The sequence below is a fragment of the Balaenoptera musculus genome, chromosome 14 (genome assembly GCF_009873245.2).
Source record: "Balaenoptera musculus isolate JJ_BM4_2016_0621 chromosome 14, mBalMus1.pri.v3, whole genome shotgun sequence".
NCBI classification, from domain to species: Eukaryota; Metazoa; Chordata; class Mammalia; order Artiodactyla; family Balaenopteridae; genus Balaenoptera; species Balaenoptera musculus.
This window is the reverse complement of record NC_045798.1, coordinates 30,551,862-30,576,136: the sequence shown is the minus strand read 5'-3', so window position 1 is coordinate 30,576,136 and position 24,275 is coordinate 30,551,862. Positions and strand designations below refer to the sequence as shown.

The 24,275-nt window shown below is 45.5% G+C and overlaps 1 protein-coding gene across 1 annotated transcript in view; it reads left to right on the top strand.

Annotated features, from left to right (window-relative positions):
- Positions 1-24,275, top strand: part of RAB31 (RAB31, member RAS oncogene family) — a 109,198-nt gene that overhangs the window by 32,771 nt on the left and 52,152 nt on the right. The window contains exons 2-3 of the mRNA XM_036823480.1: positions 7,104-7,183; positions 11,776-11,857. Coding sequence (XP_036679375.1) covers positions 7,104-7,183; positions 11,776-11,857 — 162 coding nt within the window. The remainder of the gene's footprint in view (positions 1-7,103; positions 7,184-11,775; positions 11,858-24,275) is intronic.

Sequence of the window (24,275 nt, the reverse complement as noted above, 5' to 3'; positions counted from 1 at the left end):
ATGTCCCCTGCATTGGCAGGTGGATTGTTAACCACTGTGCTACCAGGGAAGTCCAGGACAGCATTTTAAAACAGTATAAATATTTTCTTACTAGGAACAGCTTTTTGGGGGTGGATGACATCCCAGAAGTGAGATCACTATGCTTTTTAAACACCCATCCAAGAGTCAGAGAAGATCGGGGGTCATCACCAGACAGGCTGCTCTAATTCCCTTCTCTGGAGGGATGCTTCCAAGACTTAAACTTGACCAGTGATAGGAGGAGACAAGGCGATTTGACTGAAGATCTTTCCACAGGCAATAGAAACAGAACCTGCAGAGAATCTAGATAATGGACTTATCAGACATGGACTTTAAAACGTGTATGTTCGTTATGTTCAAGGAAATAAAAGTCATGATTTCAAGCTTTGGCATGCAATCGAAAACTGTACGGTAAAAATTTTATGGTGAAAAAATCCAATAATTGATATCAGGAAATCAATAAATGGGTTCATCATCACATTAGGTACATCTGTAGAAAGAACAGGAAGATAGGTTAGAATAATTCCAAATTGAAACTCAGACAAAAAGATGGAAAATAAAGAAAAGAATATAAAAGACATATGTGGTAGGGGAAGAAAGTTTAATACAGGCACAGTTGGAGTCCTAGAAGGCGAGAAGAGGTATGATAGACCGGAGACGATGCTCGAAGAAGTGACAGTGGACATTTCTCCATAGAAGATGCCTGGCTGGGTGGCAGGAGCTTTAGTCACTGTCCTTATGACTGTTTGGCCCACTCCTGCTCCTATGAAAGGTTGGGATTATTGGCAGTATTACTGGAGTCCAAATGCAGGAGACCATGTTCCCCAAAGATCTCTTTACTCCTAGGGCGTTCTGCTTGGACTGCAGGCCTGGTTCACACTGGCTGAAACCCCCAGGTTGAAAGTAGAGTAAATTTTCCTATGGAAACAATAGTACACATGGATGTCGGGGTCTTCTGTTGTTGAGTGCTATAGTGCAGGGGCAAGCTTGGGAAATAATCATTTATTTACAGCATTATGTCAACAGAAGAATACACACCTGAGTTTCAAATGATGGGCCAACAAATGCAGTTTGGAACACGGCTGTCAGCCGTCCCGTTGACGTCTTGGGGTGGCCTGTGTGATGTCAGTCATTACGGCTCTGTCTTTGATTCCTTTGAGGGTTTAGGTCTGATGTGTAAGTGATCTGACTGCAGGGATCGGGACTTAATCTTGCCTCCCGTCCTTGTATCTTGCGGACTGCACAGGCACCAGTAAGTCAATGAGGGCACGGACGCACGCCTTCTGGAGAGAGATGCTTTGGCTGGTGGGTATGGGGGAGGGGAAGTCTGAAGGCCGATGAAGCCTTTGCTGATTATAGGACTGCAGGCCAAGTCACATAAACGTTTAGACCACAGCTTCCTAATGTGGGAAATGTGGACAGTACATCTGTCCTCTGAAGCGTTGTCGTGAGCACCTAGTGAGATAAAGGAAGTAGACGTGTGCCTATGTTCCCTGTTGAACCATCTAATCATCTCTCTTGGGGCTTTCAGCCTCCTCATTTTTGCTTATTTCTTCATATTCTCTAGCAGGATTCTTTTACATTTCTCCTGGGCATTTTTTGCACCTCAGACATGGCACCTTATTCCCTCTGTGTGGACTTGAGATTGTGTTCATATACATCTAGAGGATTGTGGACGTTTACAAGCTGTGTTCACTATTGTCCTTGGGACCTCAATCTAGATGCTTAAATTCATTTATGCTATTTGTATGCTTAAAATTCGGTCTGTAAGCAGTTTTTCCCATGAGAGTAAACGAAGTCTAGTGCCTCCCCACATGGGCATCGCGTGCAGGGGTCGTGTCCGGTGTCCTGGACAAGGCCTGCACTCCCCTGGGTCAGACTCCACCCTGCTCTCAGCTTCCCTCACTTTTGGGCTCAGAGGATCAAACTGTCAGCCACCCCACGGTTCTGCCTGTTTCTCTCCACCCACAAGACCTGGCTGGCCTCTCTCATCCTCCTAAATTCCTAACTTAACTCCTTCTCGACACGTCAGACACTTAAGGCTTTTTAGAAGTAATGTAACGCTTAAAGTCTAAACACTTAAACAAGTGGGTGACTGAGTGAAACAAATAAACAAATAAACGTAAAAATCCTTGCTGTTTGGGTTCTGATTGCCAGACCAGAGACAGATGCTGGAGTTATCATTTCCATGGTTCACATTATGTGCAAATAGTATTCTACCTCTTTGATGTTTTGATAGGTCTGAGATGAAAGCTTCACGAGTACCATCTATGCCATAATTTATTTAAAGTTATGTTTTAGGTGATTTCTAATTTTTATAAATAATACCTCAGTGAAATTTTTTTGTGCTCATTTTTTTTCCCCTTCTTTTAACTGCATTCTTAGGAATGGAATTCCTGAGTCTGTAGGTCTTGTTATCGTTTGCAGTTTCCTTTCCATAAGAGGCATGTGGATTTATAATGTTATCAACAGTATCAACATTCCTTATTAGTTTCTCAACCTTACCGCCTGTAAAGATGTCTAGAGCGTCTGTAGAGCAGTGCTTCGTGAGTTTGGAGTGGAGGGGCCGGGAGGAGTGGGTCGAGGGTGGGGAGAGGGCAGCTGTCTGTCCTGGGAACCCACCTTGATCGGGCCGTAGTGATTCTCTGCAGAGCTGGGTTGAAAAGGTTCCTAAAATAATGTGTCCTGAGTTGATCTGTGATGTCTTCCATTAGAGCAGGATCACGTAGCGGTGATATAGCTGCCTAGGATTTCCCGTTCTCTATTCTGAGAGGTGGAAACCCTACCTGCAGCCTGTTGCCCTAGTCCAGAAGTGAATTAAGTGACACCTAGAGATTTATGTGGCAGCAGCTGAAAGTTTGTGGTTCGTGATTCCATAATTCCAGATTTACACATGATTAATAATTGGGACCGTTCAAACAGCAGAGAGTGTCATGGCAGAGTATGTGATTGTTCGCAGAGAATTGTATTATTAGCCCCAAATAATAGCAATAACGTCTATGGGAGGAATATCAGAAGAGGGATCCATTTCCCAGGAAGTAGCAGGAACCGATAGCTCGGCCTCAAAACGGCTCTGGTATCAACCGTACAAGTTAGAATACAAAGAAATTCTGATTATCCCCCAGGGAGGGTTGTACTAAATTTTATTCCTGCTTTGTGCAGTCAGAATTGGTTTTATTCTCGTGGAAGCGACCTAAATGTCCATCGACAGATGAATGGATAAAGAAGATGTGGTATATACCTACTATGGAATATTACTCAGCCATAAGAAGAATGAAATAACGCCGTTTGCAGCAACATGGATGGACCTAGAGATTATCATACTAAGTGAAGTAAACCAGTCAGAGAAAGACAAATACATGATGTCGCTTATACGTGGAATCTAAAAAAAAAAAAAAGATACAAATGAGCCTATTTATAAAACAGAAATAGAGCCACAGACATAGAGAACAAACTTACGGTTACCAAAAGGGAAAGGTGGGGAGGGATAAATTAGGAGTTTGGAATTAACATATACACACTGCTGTATATAAAATAGATAAACAACAAAGACCTACTGTACAGCACAGGGAACTGTACTCAATATTTTGTAAGAAACTATAAGGGAAAAGAATTTGAACAAGAATATACAGATATAGATATAGATGTGTGTGTATGTCTAACTGAATCACTGTGCTGTATACCTGAAACTAACATGACGTTATAAATCAACTATACTTCAGTTTAAAAAAAAAATTGGTTTTATTCTAATGCCTCCCCGGTAGTTGGCAATATGTCCCCCTTTCATTAAGGCAAAACCCAGCAGACGTATCTTTAGGACATGTGACTCTACTATGGACGGTAACTCTGGAAAGCAATAGTAAAAGCACTCCTTGTGGGTTCTAGAAATGGACTTTTTTTTAAGGATATTTACATTTGGCAGGGCGGTTGATTTAACCTGATGAGAGCCTTTAAGGATTTCACCGGGACTCAGAAAATTAGGTTCTGACTCTGTGGCCTGCTGCGTGGCCTCAGCTTCCTCTTGTGCGGAACTAGAGGCTGCACAGGGCTGTGACAGTCTCATCTCAGAAAGCGACCGAGCTTCCTTCCATCGGTGTCAAGTCCACCGGACGTAACGGGGCCGTGCAGAGCGACGAGCAGCCCGGGCCTCGGCCCTTCTCTTTCTCCTCTGCCTCCTTATCCACCCAGGATTTCCTGCTTCAGACCTTTGCCATTTCCTGTGGGATGGTCATGACTCAGGGCGTTTTCCTCCTGTGTGTGTGTGTCACGGTCTGAACGAGGTCCTGCAGGAAAAGGAAGTCACCAAGCTGAGTGATTCATGAGAAGCGCCGGCATCCTGGCTGGCTCCCCTGCCATCCTCAAGCCGGGCCTTCCCCTCGTGGCTGGCGGGGGAACGGCAGGCACGGGAGGGCGAGGTCCCCAGGTCGTCACAAAGCCATTGGCCCCGCAAGATGATTTAGGCCGTGCTTTGTACGAATATTTTCCTTTCGGAGAGAAACTACAACTTTGCCTATCCTTTCGTCCTGTTATTTCCTTCCTGTCAATTGTATCAGACAGAGATGTTGGGAGTTAAAATTGTAAAAAGAAAAGGAACACTGAGTGTATTTGGTGGAAGAATGAACTTCAATCTAAATTTGAGCAGGCTGGCTGCTTTAACTGTGCAGGACCAGGGGTATTTTAGCTTGAGTTACCCAGAGAAGATGATGAATAGAGATGAATAATTTGGAATTTTGGCTTTGGAATATTTCATCTCTAAGGGGATTTTAAGGGTTGGCCTCGCAGGACCCTTGGGCTGTTTGGAGGATTTGGAGCCAGTTTTGAGCTGAGCCCTTGGGTAGAGCAAATGGATGGACTCCAAAACATGCCCCCGGAGCAGAATCCTGACCCCAAGGATGCACGTCAGGCTGGAGCCCTGGAACGCTGGAGCCAGCCCCTCCCTTAGAGGGCGAGCGCCCTGCTGCTGGGGGGAGGCTGTCAAGGGGCCGCCGTCATCCCAGCTGGGAAGGAGGGCGGCCTGGGTGGCGGCCCAGTTCTTCCGTGTCCAGTGTCTCCGGGGCTGCGAGGACTGCAGGATGGCAAGGGTCTGCTCATCCACGGGGGCTTTAAGAGCAGCTGAGATAGGAAGGAGGGCCTTGTGGTTTGGGGGGAGTGAGGAATGTTAGCTGTAATCCCTCCCGAAGGTGCAGCTCAGAAATAGCAGCGGCGTTGATTTGGAGTCTGAGGAGCTGGTGTTTCCATTCTGTTCTCACCTCTCTGAACTCCGCACATCGATCCCCACACTGCAGAGAGACAGTGCTTGGTGCGGTTCCCCTGGGGCTCAGGACCAGCGCAGGCCGCATGCACCGGGAGGTGACACCTTCTGGACACTGATTTTCTGATGAGGATCCTGAGCGCACAGCCCTCTCGCCCCATTTGCTGGAATGGTTCCCTGAATGTAGGAACGAGAGGACGTGCCCGTAATTCAGATGGGCAGTGGTGTTTCAAATCTCATTTCATATTTCAGTGTCTAGAGAAAAACACCTTTTTCTGAGTTGCAGAGTTTTCTCCTTGATCTGTAGGCTTTTAACGTTACACTTTGAAGAGAAGTGTATCAGTATTTTTTTTTCCTTCTTGGACTAAACGTGTCTCGTTTCCCTTTCACTATCCATCTCAAGTCTCCGTGATGCCCTCAGAGCAGGGCGACAGGACTTTTCCGCGCGCCCTGCGGCCGCTCTCAAAGCACAGCTGCTGGCAGCTGGGGCAGTTGCTTTGTTCTCCTTCCCCTGCTTTCTGGGCAATCTCTCGACTTCACCTTGTAACGCTTCCTTTGAAATTTCCACTTCTACCATCGTATTTTTAATTTCTGAGGGGTCCCTCTTAACTTTCTGAATGATCTTCTAAAATTGCATCCTGCTCTTTTTTTGTGGGTATAAATGTCTGGTATTTCTTAGCTGAGCCTTTCTTTTTAAAAGATTAAAATGCATCCCCAAAGCTCTGTTTCCACGGGGGCTTGTGGGCGGGTGCACACGTGGCCTGTAGTTGGAAGACGCCACATTTCAGGGTCTGCAGGGTTTTCCTCTTGCCCAGAGGGGCACCCTCGCCTCTTCCATCTGGGGTCCCACAGGCCAGGGCAGTAGCCCCGGGGCCCCCTGAGCTGCGTGTGGAGTCCCGAGCCAGCCAGTGGCTGATACACAGTTCCTGGAGAGTCAGCCTCCTGGGTCCTTGTGGAATGTCCCTCCTCTGGTTACGTGCCGGGGGCGCCCAGGGTGTGACTTTGTGCAGCTTTTCACCTGATTCTGGTTCCAGCGTTGCCCTCCAGCTCGTGATACCTTCAGGGAATGTGGGTGTGGAATGACTTGCTCTCCTCCCTGCAGGCCCTTTGGCTCCAGTGACACCCCCTCCCCCAACACTGCTTCTCGCTGTCATCACTGGTCTGATGGTTGTCTCTTCTCCCATCTCTTTGACCTTGTGAATTTGTGTTTTGTATTCCTTGAACCATTTGACCAAGGGTTTTGGAAGGGACTGCAGAAAAACGCATGTGTCCTAGTTCCAGTGTGTAACTGGACCCCTATCCTAATCAGCTTTAAAGAATTATTTAACAGAGAAAGAGCTGAGATGCAACCTTTATATAATTGAGCAAAACTGGAGGTTCATATGCAGCCATCAGATTCTAGAGAGAAAATGTTAGAAATGCAATAATTAGAATTCGTCATTTTTATAGGGCGATACCTAGAAAAATAGATTACATCTTTTTAGAGTGCTAAAGTTTTGAACGAAATCAATTCTATTTCTAGCAAAACAATGTGATGCATTGCCATATGTCTTAGACCCCTCCAAAAATTTCCAAATTTCTGGAAATAAATGTACTGTGAACATGCCAGTTCTAGGTTAGTTATTGTATATAGATGGGACATGTTTCTTAAACTTATTTTTACCATACTTCTTTCCATTTTATGAAAGCAATACGGTTTCATTGTTGTATGAAATAGAGGAAAATATCCCCCTTCCCACCAACTGGAAGTAAGCTCCCGGGTCCTGGGTTCCGTTTAGACTCGGTCAGAATCGGCAGCCTTGATCTTCACGGCTGTGTTCTCTTCCTCTTCCAGGACACCGGTGTCGGGAAATCGAGCATCGTGTGTCGCTTTGTCCAGGATCACTTTGACCACAACATCAGCCCAACCATTGGGTGAGTTCTCGTCTTTTCTTCTAATTCACCTTTCCTCCTTTCTAAGCACTCAGGGAGGTCATTCTGTGTCTGAGCCTTCACGTGGTTTTCTCCCAGCCAGTGAGAACCAATCCCCACTGTAAAGACCTGGACAGAAACTCAGGGACTTCTAGGCAGTGTGTCCGCTCTTACTGCCCCTGTCAATCCCCTCCATCCCCCTAACCAGCCTCCTCACACTGCAGCCTAAGGCCATTTCCTTGATCTCCAAGAGCGTCATTCTGCAAATCATGCTGGCTTTATTTCCAGATGGAAGTCGAGACTTGGGGCAAATCCCTGAGGGTTCTGCTTTGACTCGCCTGCCGGGGAAACCGGGAACGCATCCACTCACAGCAGAGCTGTCTGTGCAGCCTGTGGGCAGATTGATTTTCCTTTCCTGGCTTAATCCAACGTCAGCATCTCCTTTCTAATGCTTGGGAGGGGAGGGGAGGATTGCTCACCCCAGACCCTGACCTTGGAACGTAGGAGCATTTTCCTGTTCCATTTTCCCCTTTCCTACGGATGCCTTTGCCAGATGCGCTTTTGCTGTGCTGTTTTGCAGGTGCCTGATATTTCACTGTCTTAGAACTTGGCCTGGCTTATTTTTCTCTCTGAAGACAGCATGCTCTCTGCAGAGAGCAAGGTTTGGTCTTCCTCAGCAGAGAAACAATGCGTGTATAAATTTTGGGAACTGGGTAGGATTGATGAAGACAGGGCGATGGTCTCCATCAGCCGTAAGTGGAGAAAATTTATGGCAGGGCACACAGCAAGCTTCTGACTCACAGCAAGTGAGTCCTCTGGGAGTCCAGCTCCCTCCCACTGTGATCACTGCCGCTGGGGAAAGACCAAAGGCTGTGAAAGGGCAGCGTTTCAGCAGTGAAAGTTCATCCTTATCGTCCTGTGACTCATAAGAAACCCTGGCTGCTGTTCAGGCAGATTGTCGGCATCCTGAACAGACATGTGTGTGCACCTCCCTTTCTATTTCGACCTTTACAAGGAAACTGTGTTAACTTCTCTGCTAGATTTTGCTTCCCTCAGGGAACGAAGTCAGTTCAGCATTGCTCACCCCCATCGCTCGAGAAGGCAACTAGAGGGAAGAGAAGATGCCTGAGAGTCTGAAGTCGTAAGCTAGCAAGGAGGCTGAAAAAAAACCCCAAACAACCAAAAGAGCAATGGTTGTCAGTCTTCATTTCAAATAGTGATAGTCTTTCTCCTAGAGGCAGGAAATCAGGAACAGAGAGGGGTGTGTGCATGTGTGCATGCACGCGCGCGCGTGTGTGTGTAGTGCGTCTGCACATATAGGTATATACGTACATATATATATGATACTCATTACTACTGTGACTAGAGCTGTTCCTCACTGGCTTACTGTGTACCAAGGGGGGATTTCACAGCTATCATTTCCTCATTTGACCCTACAACAGCCCGTAGATCCTGCAGAATAGATTTGGGACCTGTTTCACAGGTGAGCAAACTGAGGGACTTTGTGAGCCCCCATTCCGCAGGCTGGCGCGGGGCCTCTGCATTCTCTCCTGACTGTGTCATCAGATTCTTCTTTGACCAGGGTCAAGGCCGTCTCTCTGGTCTCAGATTTACCCCCCTCTTATCTGTAAAGTGAAGGGGTTGGCCTGGATTTTTTTTTTCCCAGTTAGTAAAGTCTAAGATTTTAAAGGCACAAACTTAGTTTTCTAAGCCTGAGAACTTTTTAAGGGCAGAGTTGCTGTATTATTCATCCCATTGCCTAGGATATATTGAAAAATGCATGAAAATCTGCTTACATCAAAGTAGAAATGAAAACAAAAATAAGTACCAAGACAAAATATTGATATAGCTGTCCACATAAAATTTAAAAAAGCGTTTTTGGAAAAAAATCCATAAACCAAGTTAAAGGGCAAAGATTTAACTGGAAAAATATTTTTAAAAATATATTGTTATACTCAAAAACAGTATTTTTGAGTAAAATACTCAAAAAGTACATAAGAAAGGGATGAACATCCCAACTGAAAAGTGGGCAAAGGTCATGAACTAAAGATTCACAAAAGCAAAACAAGTGAACAGTAAACACTAAAATGATGTCCAGACTTATGATAACCATAACAAAAACAGGAATGAGATACCATTTTCTGTGTGTCATCCTGAAAGATTTGAAAGATTCTTGGTTGGGGAAAAGGTCATCTCATACACTGTGGTGGGCATATAGGTTGGTACAACCCACCGTTTGGTGAACATAGCAACGTGGAGAATATATGCTTCTAAGAATTAAGTCCAAAGAATAGTTGTACAAGGACACAAAGATTTAGGTACAACGATATTCATGTAACTATTGTCATAATAGTGAAAAATAGGTGATGAAGATGAACTTACATCCATAACATGGTGTGTAATATGCAGTCCCTTTAGATAATGATGTTGATCTATATTCATAGAAATAGAAAGATGTCCACAATATATAAAGTGGAGGAAAAACAAAATTTATGTATCATCAATTTGGGGGTAAAAGTTGTGTAAAGATCATTTGTAAGGACATATACCGACTTATTAGCAGTGATTGTGGCTAGGTAGTGAAATTACAGTTGATTTTACTTTCCTGCTTTATTTTCGTTTCTTGAATTTCTTTTTTTTGAAATACTTATATTGCTTTTATAATGAGAAAAGTAATAAAGATATTTTTATTTTTGGAATATATTTGCTCTGACCGGTAATCTGGGATGTATAGTTTAAGAACTCTTAAAGAAATGAAACGTCATGGGGCAGATGCGATATTGATCATATTAGGTCATATCACTTAGAAAAATACTTAGAATTTCCATTTAGTGCAATTGTATGTTGATAATTAGAACTATTAACCTTGGTGTGTGTGTCTGTTGTGGGAACAGTATGGGAATTGAAGGGCCGAATACCTTTCTCCCTGGGACTTCTGTAGTTTGCCTCTTAGTCTTGGGGAAAAGGAGTAGAAATTGAGGAAATATTACCGGGATGAGTGCTGAGTGGTTGGTTGCAGGGCTGGACTCTGCACTGGACCAGGAGGGCCTGCGGGGTCCATGAAAGTGAGAGACGCCCTGACACGTTTCCCCTGCAGACTCCGGTGTGCATCTCCTAAGAAGAACATGAGGAGGACACCATTATTGTACCTAGAAAGTTAGTTCGATTCAATGATAATATCTGACATATAGTCTAAATTTAAGTTTCTCCAATTGTCCTCCAAATGTCTTTCGAAGCGCTTTTCCTCCTAATCCAGGGTCTCCAGGGTCCAGTCAAGGCCCACACAGTGCATTTGGTTGTTTTGTCTCTTTCTCTTAATGTAGAACAATTCCCCTGCCTTTTGTTTTGTTTGCTTTTCATGACACTGACTTATTCCGAGCATTCAGGCTGTTGTCTGGTAGAATCTTCCCCATTCCGGATTTGCCCGATTGCTTCCTCATGATTAAATTCAGATTAAACATTTTTGCCCGGAATGCTGCACAGGTGATGCGTGTACTAATCCCATCACATCAGGAGGCTCCTCATGTCTGGCTGTCACAGGATTGGAGAGGCTTGCTAGTTTTTAATGAATGGGAAGCTTTATCCGGTACAAGGATTTTTACATCTTTCATGAGCACAAAGAAAAAGCTTTAAGAGGAACTATGCAAAAAAGAAAACAGCAAGTGTTTCATTATCTACTGAGAATTTCAAATTCTTCCTTTTTCTTGGAGAAAACAAATGTTTGTTAAGCTACCCATCTTTATCCCTGCACTTAGGCAAGCAGGATGGGAATGAGATACAGTATTCTAATCGTTGCTACCAGTGCTGGATTCATAGAGCAGGGAGTATGCGCCACTGTTTGCACCTCTGCAGGGCCCACACTGTCAAATGCCCGAATACCAGCTGCTCTTTCACTCTTCATTGTGGTGATAATATGTTTTTTTTTTTTTTTTTTTTTTTAGCTACTTTATTTATTTATTTTATTTTTTTTTTTATTTTTGGCTGTGTTGGGTCCTCGGTTCATGCGAGGGCTTTCTCTAGTTGAGGCAAGTGGGGGCCACTCTTCATCGCGGTGCGGGGACCGCTCTTCATCGCGGTGCGCGGGCCCCTCACTATCGCGGCCCCTCCCGTCGCGGGGCACAGGCTCCAGACGCGCAGGCTCAGTAGCTGTGGCTCACGGGCCCAGCCGCTCCGCGGCATGTGGGATCCTCCCAGACCAGGGCTCGAACCCGTGTCCCCTGCACTAGCAGGCAGACTCTCAACCACTGCGCCACCAGGGAAGCCCGATAATATGTTTTTAAAATCTAAGGTTTTATTTTCTTTCCTGATTTCAGGCATAATGTCTTAGAACAATTGAAGATAAATGTTTTGGAAACAGTGTTTTGAATGCATTCTTTGCCTTCTCCCCCGCTAAAGCCCCCCGTTGGACTAACAGAAAATGCAGAATATTTTTTTTTGGTGACAGGACCCCACAGCCCTTCTTTCCTCTCCGTGACCCCTGAGAGGAGAGCTTCTGGAGTCCAGCAGAGGCTCCACCTTCACTTGTTGGAAAGAGGAGTCTTCGTGAAGGTTGTAGGGGTGATCGGTAACGTGGAGATGTCGGTTTTCTTTTTCAGGGCATCTTTTATGACCAAAACAGTGCCTTGTGGAAATGAACTTCATAAGTTCCTCATCTGGGACACTGCTGGTCAGGAACGGGTAAGAACGTGCTGCTGCTGGCTTTCTAGGGAAAATCCTGGGGGGAAAAAATGCCAGCGACCAATGGTTTCTTTTTTTTGGTAAGACTATTGGTTGCTAGTGATAGAAACCCAGCTTGAAATAATTTAAGCAAAAAAGGAAATGTACTCTTCAGCTATGAGAAAAAGAAGGGGGCAAAATCACCTTAGGGTGGGGCTGAGTTCCATTCCTGCCAACGTGCTGTCCAGGGCGTCCGTCTCTATTCACTTTTCTTGGCTTGCTTACCTTTATTTTATTTATTTGTTTTTATTTTTTATTTATTTTATTTTTTAATTAAAAATTTTTTTAAATTTTTGGCTGCATTGGGTCTTCATTGCTGCGTGTGGGCTTTCTCTAGTGGCGAGCAGGGGCTACTCTTCATTGCGGTGCGAGAGCTTCTTGTTGCAGTGGCTTCTCTGGCTGCAGAGCACGGGCTCTAGGTGCGCGGGCTTCAGTAGTTGTGGCACGGGGGCTCAGTAGTTGTGGCTCACGGGCTCTAGAGCGCAGGCTCAGTAGTTGTGGTGCAGGGGCTTCGTTGCTCTGCGGCATGTGGGATCTCCCTGGACCAGGGCTCGAACCCGTGTCCCTTGCATTGGCAGACAGATTCTTAACCACTGTGCCACCAGGGAAGTCCTTGGCTTGCTTACCTTTAAATTGACTTCATTTTTAGGCTGACCCACCAGCTTCCCTTCCACGAGGGTCGCAAGGAGGCCTCATCAGCACCCCCAGGAAGCAGGCACCTCTTCCCAGACCTGCCCCTGGGGCCCTCCTCCACCTGGTCTGAGTCATGTGCTCGGGGGCTGTGGTGCCCCTGCTGGTAGGGCCAGTCGTACACTTACCCCTGGAGGTGAGGGCTACGCTCAGCTGCGCCTGAACCCTGCTGGCTGGGAGCCGGATGGGCTTTGTTCTCTGAGGAAAGTCTGGGTTCTCTTGCTCGGAAACAGGGCAATGGACATTGGGTTACCAGAAACAGCAGATGACTGCTTTCTTATTCCTGATTCTTTTTCTTTGCTGAAGATATTTATGGAGAAGATTACTCAAGAACCTCACATCTTTAGATTTTAAAAAGTGAACTAACAAACACCAGCAGACTGTCTAGAACAGAAAATGTGTGTAGTAAGTAGAGTGTATGTTATCAAAGTTGAGAGGGGTGGCCAGGAGAAGTGAACACAGCGGTAACCAATACTTTGTCTTCAACGAGAGCTTTCAGCCTGATCAAAACTTTCATCAAAGTTGAGAGGGGTGGCCAGGAGAAGTGAACACAGCAGTAACCAATACTTTGTCTTCAACGAGAGCTTTCAGCCTGATCAAAACTTTCACCAGTGCTTGTAATCGTGGAGTGACAGGTTGAACTTCCTCTGATCTGGTTCCAGCTCAGACGTCACCTTCTCTGCCCACCCCGCCTAGAATGTCAGCACTTCCTCCCCGCCCTCCCCACCCCATTTTTCTCCATAGCCCTTACCAGCCTCTAATACACCACTGAATTCACTTATCTGTTCTGTGGACCGTCTCCCTCTCAAAGAAAGAGAATCCAGGGTTCAGGATAATCCATCATTTTTCATCATCAGCTCCTAACAAATCAAGTGTGTGTTTATATAATTCTTATTTTCTATAAATCCACTCTTAAAATGAACATTCCAGCGTTTGTAGATTAAGGCGTTTCAGAGATTTCCTTTTCTTTAATTGGGACGAATCTTCTGTCCTACAAATGCTAACCTCATTAGAATGTCTTCTGTTTCTCTGCGGAATTGAGAGTGCAGATTTGCACATATGAAGCCGCTGCCTGGGGCCTCTCTTTCTCTCTGTGTTCTGAAGTGAGGGGGATGGATTCCAGGGGAAATGTCTTCTTAGGAACCTCTTCTGCATGTACTTGTGTGTTCTCTGTAGTGGATCTGCTAGTCTTTTTTTTGGGAGTTTGAGGGGTTGTTATTTAAACTTAAGCAGTGTGATTTTCTTGCTCTCCTTTTTACTTTTGCCCATGAAATAGTTGCTTTTGCAGCTGCTTTTAATGAGTGTAATAAGTCAATTTTACATAGCACTGCGGCTTCTACCGCCGGCTGCCGTGTCCTGAAGGCTTGCTGTGCTCCAGCCCTGTGCTGAGTGCCTTCTGTGCACCAGTGCATTTAGCCTGCTCACAGCACTCTGAGCTGGGGACTGTCTTTATCTCCATTTACAGGGGAGGTCACCCAGGCACAGAGAGGTTAAGTAACTTGCTCAAGATCACACAGCTAATAAGGTATAAAGCTGAAATTTGAATCCAGCAGTCTGGGTCCTGTGCTTTATAGTTCTGTTATGATAGAAAAATCACACAAAACCATACAGTTGAAAGTAAAATTATCCAAAATCCCAACCCCCAGATATTTCCACTGTTGACATTAGGTGACCATCCTTCAGATAGCTCACTGTGTGTGCTGATAATTTCATATCAATGGGATCATGAGTCTTTATAATCTGCCGTTTTCACTTGATAATAGTGTCCTTAAAGGGAGATTTCTGTATAATCTAAACAGGACATTTGACATTTACTTACTTATTCCAATAAAATATTCAAGGGGTCGATTGCTTTTGATGAAATTTGGCTCTAAAGTGACTATTTTAGTTTGGAGTCTGGCCCACTTAGCATCTCAAAGCAACATAGCAATAAAATTTTTTCATATGACTATTTTTAATTCTTCTAATTGCTTTTCTAAAATTTGACTCTTAGAAGTTATAGACACCTGTGACTATATTACTGTGCCTATAATTTGAAAAGTGTTAATCTTGTAAGTGCAAGGCACAACTCCGTACTAGTGATTCTCTTTATACTTCAGGGAAGAGGGATGGGGTTTGGGTGGTAACTTCAGGTGAATCCAGTTTGTGGAGAGCAAGTGAGCCGTATCCACCCAGCCTCGTGGTTGTCCGATCCCTCTGACCCTCGAAGGGCTGGTGTGTGACTCCCGGCTGACCTTGTCTGTGGTCCCCCTGTGCGGTCCCCGATCTCTCCAGGATGGCAGTCTTTCAGCTGTTTTGGCAGCTCATTGAGGGACTTAATCGTGCTCGTAATGATGTGGCCTCATGTTTGAGCTAAAAATAAATTCCCTGCTGTTGCTGGTGCGGAGTGCTGTTGGTTCTCTCATTAATTGTTGGAGTCCAGTGCGTTTTATTTTCCCTCCTTATCTTCGTAGAAATCTGCTGCTGTTCTCCTTAGTTTTCACAACGCTAAACAAACCCAATCTCTTTGGATTTATGAGTTGACAATATCAAGACAGATTTCTGTGTCCTCAAGGAAGGAGACTGCTGAGCGCAGTGCTTTGCATATGTTAATTCCTCAAAATTAGACCAAGTCTGTGTCTGCCTGGCACACATGGCACTTCCGTCGATGCGCTGCTTACTGCCAGTACTAATCCTGCATTATACGTGTGGCACAGATTCGTACTCTTGAAAGTTTATTTTTCCCTCTGGGCACTGAAGATGTAAAAGGATCCCGGTTCTCCTGTCCTTGTATAAGAGTGCATTCATTCTTTTTTTGTTTTAAATTTTATTGAAGTATAGTTGATTTACAGTGTTGTGTTGATTTCTGCTGTGTAGCAAAGTGACTCACTTATACATATATATATTCTTTTCCATTACGGTTTATCACAGGATATTGAATATAGTTCCCTGTGCTGTACAGTAGGACCTTGTTGTTTATCCATCATGTATATAATAGTTTGCCTCTGCTAATCCCAAACTCCCAGTCCTTCCCTGCCCACCCCCCATTGGCAACCACAAGTCTGTTCTCTCTGTCTGTGTGTTTCTGTTTCATAGATATGTTCATTTGTGTCGTACTTTAGATTTCACATATAAGTGATATCATATGGTATTTGTCTTTCTCTTTCTGACTTCATTTAGTATGATAATCTCTAGGTCCATCCATGTTGCTGCAAATGGCATTATTTCATTCTTTTCGTGGCTGAGTAGTATTCCATTGTGTGTATGTACCACATCTTCTTTATGCATTCCTCTGTTGATGGACATTTAGGTTGTTTCCATGTCTTGGCTATTGCGAATAGTGCTGCTATGAACATAGGGGTGCATGTATCTTTGCAAACTAGAGTTTTGTCTGCGTGTAAGAGTGCATTCTTTCTTGATATGTTGTCTTAATTTTGCTTTTAGTCCAGCCATATATGATGGGCATTCTCCAGTTCTTTCAGTGGCAAATGGTAATCCACCGAGTGCCTCTGTAAGAAAAATGGTTTAAAAAAAATGTAACCATTTCCAGTTGATGGTTGAATCCAATTTGTTAAAAGCTTACCATTTTCGAGATTTGTGCATTTACTTTGCTGCTCCCCAGAGGGGTGTTGCGAGGGAAGAGTGCCCGTGTTGGAGCTCGGTGGGGTGTTTTGGGGTTTCCATCCTGCCCTGTTCACATGGGTGTTGGTTTTCGCTTCATGCTGATCTATGAGGAGGAGCAGCGGTAGGTGAGCAAAGCCCCTAGAAGGATGCACTCAGGAACTGCAGCTCAGAGAGAACCCCGGGAAGAGAAAGGAATTTATCTGCCCAGGTCTGTCCTCCCATCGTCAGAATTTGTGAGGGGAGATGAGACTTCTGTCCCACGGTATCAACACGTCATTCCTTCCCTCTGAGTTTCCTTTGATTTCCTCCTTTGTTTTTTCACTTAAACTGGGGACCAGCATATCCTCATTGCTATTAAATATCACAATGTGAGATGCAACCTTCACTTTCTAGATGTGTGCTTCCAGATCCTTCTGTGCCTGCTTTAAAACACAATCACAATCTATAGAGTAACGCCATTGAAAATGTCAGTATCTTGGAAAAATGTCAGGCTTCCTTCTTTTGGTCTGATCCATCAGAGCAGCATTATTTTAAGAATCTAACCTGGAAAAATATTAGCATCATCTTATTCTTTATTTTTTAATTAATTAATTAATTTAATTTATTTATTTTTGGCTGCTTTGGGTCTTCGTTGCTGCGCGCGGGCTTTCTCTAGTTGCGGCGAGCGGGGTCTGCTCTTCTTTGCGGTGCACGGGCTTCTCATTGCGGTGGCTTCTCCTGTTGCGGAGCATGGGCTCTAGGGCGCGCAGCCTTCAGTAGTTGTGGCACGCGGGCTTCAGTAGTTGTGGCTCGCGGGCTCTAGAGCACAGGCTCAGTAGTTGTGGCGCACGGGCTTAGTCCCAACGCGGCACGTGGGATCTTCCCGGATCAGGGCTCGAACCCGTGTCCCCTGCATTGGCAGGCGGATTCTTAACCACTGCACCACCAGGGAAGCCCTCATCTTATTCTTCTGTTTCATTTGGTTAGAGTCAGTGTTATAGCTGTCTGTCTTTCCTAGTGGACTGCCTAAGTCATAACGGTTGCATTTGTGTAATTTTGGTTTCAAGTGAACCACAGTCACAAACTCCACAAAGGCGAGTTGATGGTTCTGTTATTAGCATAAAAACTCTCCAGTCCTCTGCAAACATCTGAAGTTGGCTAGATTGGCTTCTGAAATCAAGCTCATTGTTTTATGCTTTTTAAGGATGAAACTGAAGAACACACATACAGACTAAAATATAGCCTCCCCTCAAATCCCCCAGCCCTCGGCTAATTTCAGTCTCTAGATTTTCCTAATCTGGACATTTCATATAAATGGACTCATGCAGTCTGTGGGTTTTCTGACTGTCTTCTTTCACTGAGCATAATGTCATCAAGGTTCATCTGTGTTGTAGCTGGGTCAGTACTTCCTCCTTACAGCTGATTTATGTTCCATCGTATGGATTACTACATTTTGTTTATCCATCCATCAGTCGATGGACGTTTGGGTTGTTTACACTTTTTGGCTTTTATGAGTAATGATGCTGTGAACATTCTTGTACAAGTTTTTGTGCAGATGCATTTTAAAAAATCTCTTGGGTATGTATCTAGGGGTGAAATTGGTCGTGACTCTTAAGTTTAACATTCTGAGGACCTGCCAAGCTGTTTTCCAAAGTGGTTGCAGCACGCTGGTGACTCTAAGTTTAGCATTTTGAGGACCTGCCAAGCTGTTTTCCGAAGTGGTTGCACCATTTTATATTCCTACCAGCAATGCATGAGGTTCCAATTTCTCCACATTTTCGCCAACACTTGTCTTTGCCTAACTCAGGGTCACTGGATTTACTCCTGTATGTTCATCTGAGAGTTTTATAGTTTTAGTTCTTACATTTAGCTCTCTGATCATTTGTTGTTACTTTTTGTGTATCTGGGTAAGAAAGGAATTCAGCTTCATTCTTTGTATGTCAGTATCATACACACAATTGGAAAGACTATTCTTTGCCCAATTAGTTGTCTTGGCACCTTTGTTGAAGATCAATTGGCCACACGTGTGAGGGTTTAATTCCTAACTCTCGGTCCTATTCCTTTGATCTAAAATTTTCCTGTAGCTTTGTAGTAAGCTTTGAAATTGGGAAGTATGAGTCCTCCAACTTTGTTTTTCTTTTTCAAGGTTCTTTTGGATCTTCTGAGTCCCTTGCATTTCCACATGAATTTTAGGATCCGCTTGTAAATGTTTATCAAAAAAACTCCAGTTAAGAATTTGATAAGGATTGTATTGAATCCATAGTGAATTTGAGGTTACCTACTCCTTAAACCTTTAAATTATAAGTGATAAGTGAGTTTCACACTGTCTTTCATCTTTTTGGAGATTACTCACGATTTGGAAGTGCAGTCTTGACTTCAGAGTAGTACCTAAAGAAAAAATGTTGAATAAAGTATTAAATCTTTTAAATGTTTAAATGTGGTCCCTGTAGTAAATTCATATAGTACCATAAACAAGGTTATATTTGTGAAGTTATCACTTACAATGTACCAAACCATTATTAGACTTGAAATTTATGGTATTTGACTAAATATATTTTTTAAAAGAAGGAATCAGTCGTCAAAGTCGTATTATTTTCAGCTGATTTAGTTTTATTTCAGCAATATTATCTAACCCAAGACCAGACTTTATGACTTAATACATACTGCTAATGATAATGTGATAATATTCTGAAACCCATTGATTCAAAAGGCTTATGGTCACTTTCCTAGTGAGTGCACAGACTTTTTTTTTCCCCAGTTGTGAGAGATTTAAAAGATTCCAGAAAATATATACTAAAGAGCTATATTGGCACCACCCGGGTTTGTTTAATCTTTACTTGTTCCTTCTGTCGGGAGTTTTCCTTGAGCCCCGGGTGCCTGAAGAAGGAAAAGTCACTGAGGCCCCAGGAGCTGACGGCTTCATGGATGCAGTTGTGAAAACTTGGGTGCCCGGGCTGGTTAGCGGTGCTGCTTGTTCCCCTACTTCGGCTGAATTCTGCCAGCACCTACCAGTCGTCTCCCATCATTTGGAAACTTAGGTGATTGGAGGTCAGTTGCTGGGATGCAGCTGAGAATGCCGTGGCCTCACTGCTGGGTCTGAATGGGTCCTTGAGAAGGAAAAGAGAACTGAAGACAGCAAGTATCTGAGGTCAAGTTCAGGCTGTTTTACAAACATCAAAAGAAACCTGTCTGCTCTCTTTCCTTCTTTCTCAGGGCCCTGGAGTCCATGGTCAGGAAAGTGGTTCCCTATTCATAGGCTGCAGCTAAAGTCAGAGGAAATTTTGACCTTCAGGAATCCTTGAAGAAAGAGGCCTCTTACAGGCTCCAAATGAGCTGCTCTTTTTTTCTCCCCCGCTCGCGTTGCAGCCCCTGGAAAGAGAGGCCCAGCTCCCAGCGCGGAGCACACACTTGGAGCACTGCTGGGGGGGGCTCCACCCTGGGGCGCCTCCTCGCAAACTTCCATGGGGGTCTCCCTTCAATGGGAGGAGGTAGAGTACAGGCACCCCCTCCCCCAGAGAACAGTGCTGTCACAGTGTGACTCGAGGTCCAAATAAGGGAACTACCCCCTCGCTCCATCGCCCACCAAGAACGCTCCCAGAAAGGAACACTGGATGAAGGTTTTATGGGAAGAAGACAGCTTAGAAACCTGCAGATATGCTGTGTGCTATTAAAATGAAATCAATAGCTGTCGACAGGGCCGGGTCACAGCGGCTCCTCTTATTTATTTTTATTTTTATTTTTAAAAATTTTTATTGGAGTAGGGTTGATTTAAAATGTTGTGTTAGTTTCTATTGTACAGCAAAGTGAATGAGTTATACATATACATATATCCACTCTTTTTTTTTTTTTAAAGGAATTCCTTTATTTTTATCATTTATTTATTTTTAGCTGTGTTGGGTCTTCGTTTCTATGCAAGGGCTTTCTCTAGTTGCGGCAAGCGGGGCCGCTCTTCATCGCGGTGCGCGGGCCTCTCTCTATCGTGGCCTCTGTTGTTGCGGAGCACAGGCTCCAGACGCTCAGAGCTCAGTAGTTGTGGCTCACGGATCTAGTTGCTCCACGGCATGTGGGATCTTCCCAGAGCAGGGCTTGAACCCGCGTGCCCTGCATTGGCAAGCTGACGCTCAACCACTGTGCCACCAGGGAAGCCCCTATCCACTCTTTTTAGATTCTTTTCCCGTATAGGCCATTACAAAGCATTGAGTAGAGTTCCTTGTGCTATACAGCAGGTTCTCATTAGTTATCTATTGTATATATGGTAGTGCTTATATGTCAGTCCCAATCTTCCAATTTGTCCCTCCCCTCCCCTTTCCCTCCCTGGTAACCATAAGTTTGTTTTCTACATCTGTGACTTTATTTATGTTTTGTAAATAAGATCGTTTGTACCATTTTTTTTAGTTTCCACATACAAGGACTATCATGTGATACCTGTCTTTGTCTGACTTACTTCACTCTGTATGACAGTCTCTAGGTCCATCCACATTGCTGCACATGACATTATTTCGTTCCTTTTTAGCGGCTCCTCTTAGAAGAAGCCCCAGGAGTCTCCTTCAGTTATAAGTGGTACAGCTCAAGAGGGGCAGTTATCTGGCGGCAGAAACTACAGGAAAAAAGCGTGACAGTGGTGTGCGAGAAGGGACAGAGCTAGTTGCTCATAGACCTGGTCCCCAGGGTTGTTCAGTGTGTGGGTGTTGGTGTCATTTAGGAAAATAGGACTTAGGTGCAGAATTGCCCTCCTGTGTGTCAGAGATGCTGCTGACAGGAGAGCAAGAGGAAGGACACGTCCATGTACTAAAATAATAAATCCTTTGGGAAACACTGTAAACGTCTCTGCCCTCAGCCAGTGGGATGGGACACTGGAAGTGGGGGAGGGGATGGGGAGTGGGGATCCAGGAGCGGGGCGGGTGGGAATCTCAGCCCTGAGCTGGTCTGAAAGGGACCCAGCCCCTTGCCCTCTGCATCCTCCCCATCACGACAGACCCCACTACCTTCCTTTGTTCCCCAGAGGGCATCTCCCCGTCCTGTGGAGGGACGTGGCTCCTCTAGATGAAGATGCTTCGATAGTCGGGCTTTTACCGTGTGTATCTAGTCTGGGATGTGACAACCTAAGTGGCTTCTAATTGTGAGGCATGGTCTGTGCCACTTGGGTTGAGGCCAGTTTCCCTCGGTGACTCTCAAGCAGCCTGGGGCAGAGAGCAGGTCGTGTCTACACGGGGACAGAGGAGTGTCCTCTGAGAGGGAACTCACCGTGTGTGCCTTTATCTCCAGAGCAGCCCCTCTGAAGGCGGCGCCTCCACCCTCCACTCCAAGGAAAATGTGCGCTTTGGAGGACAGGAATTTGTCTGTCTTCTTCACCTTCTCTGTTTCCTGTGGCTTCAAACAACCTGGGCTCACGCTCTCACAGGTCTGGGCAGGTTCCTTCGCAGAGGCTCTGGGAAGAATCCGTTTCCTGGCCTTTTACAGAGTCCGCCCACAGTCTTTGGTTTGTGGCTTCTTCGTCCATCTTCAAAGCCAGCAGCAGAGCATCTTCAAGTTTCTCTGACTCTCCTGCCTCCCTCTTCCATGTGAGAGGACCCTTGTGATGACACTGGGCCCACCTGATAACCCAGGGTAATTGTCCATCCCGGGGTCAGCTGGCCAGGAACCCAATGCCCGTCGCTGTGCACCATAACATCACCACAGGTCCAGGGATTAGGTGGAAACCTTTGGGGGCTGTTATCCTACCTACCAACCCTGAGTCTCCATGGCTTAGAATGGTCCCTGTCACGTGTCAGGTGTCCAGGTGATAGCTGATGAATGAATGAGTAAAGTTAGTGCCAGCCCGTATCTTCATCTGTGTAAGCAATGCTTCATTTCAGAGAATCAGCTGACTAGTGGAAAAAACGTGGAATTTGGGGTCAGAAGACCTGTGTTCAAGGTCTTTTAAGAGCTGTGTGTCTGTGGGCAATTTACGTAATCATCCAGAGCCTCAGTTTTCTCATCTGTAAAATGGGAACACCCACCCGCCCCACCCCATCCCCCTGTCTAGCCTGCCTGCACAGGGTTACTGGCTCATCCTGTGGGTTCAGCCTCTGAATGTTTGTTGAGTTCCTGCTGCTGCCCAGATAGGGGGTCACCGAAGGTTCTTGGAGGAGGAGGTGGCAGCTGAGAAATGTGTGAATGAAGGAGGGGGCGAGCCATGTGGGTATGGGTGGAGGAGGGTCCCGGCTGGGGGAAAAACCTGTGACTCCTTGTGGCTGCAGGTTCAGGCCTGGTGCCCCAGCGACGAGGGCCTTAGACACCACAGTCCAGGGGGTGGATTTTATGCTAAGTTAGACAGATGTTGAACAGGAAAGTGACACAATTTGACTTATATTTGAAGAAAAATCCTTCTGCTTTACAGTTAACATGATATGATGTCAAGTGTTTGCTGCATTGGACTCCAGTGGTGGGGGTGGGCTGGGCGGTGAGGGGGGGCGGATATTAGGGGCCGCGGGTCAGGGGTGCTGAGTCTGGGGGATAAGAGCACCGACGTGCTTTATACTCTGCTCTCTTCTTGTGTGTGTGTTTGAAAATTTCCACGATAAAAAGTTAAAAATAGATTTGACAGTGTATGTAAACAAGTATCACAACCCAGCAGTACAAGACAGCATCCCCCAGCCCCCGCTGTGCCGCCAGCGTGGAGGCCACGGCAACATCTAAATGCACTGACGGAAGCTTTGGGACAGTGGGTCACGGGAGGATGACTTGGGCTCAGGAAGGCGATGCACGGGGCGGGGGGGAGGTTTCCTCGTGGCTGCATCGAGGGCCAGCTTTGCTGGCACCAGGGTGGCCGGCGCCTGGGAGTGCGGGGTCGCCAGCTTGGGTACCATCCCGGGTGATGCTCTGTGGTCCCACTCCGCGGGGGACTCGCCTCCACAATGGGACATTGAAGCTCAGAGGGCCGAGGACGCAGAGCCTGGAGGAGAGAGAGGGAGGTGTACAATGTTCCCCTGGGGAAACCTGAGCTGTCACCATCACCGCTTTTCCTTCGATGATTTAGGGGCAAGTGGGGCACACGTGGTTCTGCACTTATAGGACCCCTCCCTCCCCCCGACCCCGTGCCAGCCAACTGGACTGAGAGCTGAGGGTCCCCGTGGTTGGGTTTTTCATGGGTGGGAGAAACGTGAATTGCTACAGCACTTCGAAACCTTGACTTCTGTCTTACACATTATTCTAGGGATCAGAATAGGCCAGCTCATGACCTTGTCTGTTACAACACACTAATCCTCTTCCCCTTACTCCCACGCCGACACCATTTTTGTGGAAAGACATTTGGATTTGGTCATACCATTTTCTGCTACAGAAGGTTTGCACGCACCTTGTCAGGTGACCCTAAACCCCAGCTTCCTCCTGGGACTTTTGCTTTAACCCTTTGATCTCCGAATGCAGAGGAAGCCCTTTGACATTAACTGGCACATTAAAAGAAAAAAGAAAGCAGAGGGGGAAAAAAATCCCCTCTCATTGCAAAAGTAGTGTATCCTGTTAAAAATTTTTTAAAAATAATTAGGAAATATGAAAACAAGTGATGGTTTGCCTATAATGGCATTATTCAGAAATAACCATTTTAATAGGCTTTTCTATTAAACTTTACGTATTATTGGATTTTAGGACATCTGAGTAGGCATATTAAATAGGCCTCTGCTTTTCTGTGGAGAGAGAGGGTCTGTGTAAAACTTAGAAACGCTCTTCTGAATGACACAGAAAGTACATTCAGTAGTGGTTTTTCCATTCAACTTTTGCCAGCTGAGAATATCGGAATGTCAGGAATTTTCCTCTACCACTTCCCTCTTTGTTTGAATCCTGAGAGACCTCGGGATGTGTTTTGGCTTCTGCCCTTGAGTGTGCGCGGCCCTGGTGTTCTGGGGGAGGGTGAGAATTTCTGCTCGAGCGCTGGCCCCCGAGACAGACCAGCACCGGCTCCCAGGCTGCGTGGAAGCATCTCACTAGGGACAGAGCGTTCTCTGAAAATCCTAAAACGACCAATCCCTGAAGTTCCAGGACCCGATGCCAGAGCCCCCTGGCTTGGGTGACTCATCTGGGGAGAGAGAGCCCAGCTGGGGCCTGTCCTTGTTTGGAAATTTCATGTATT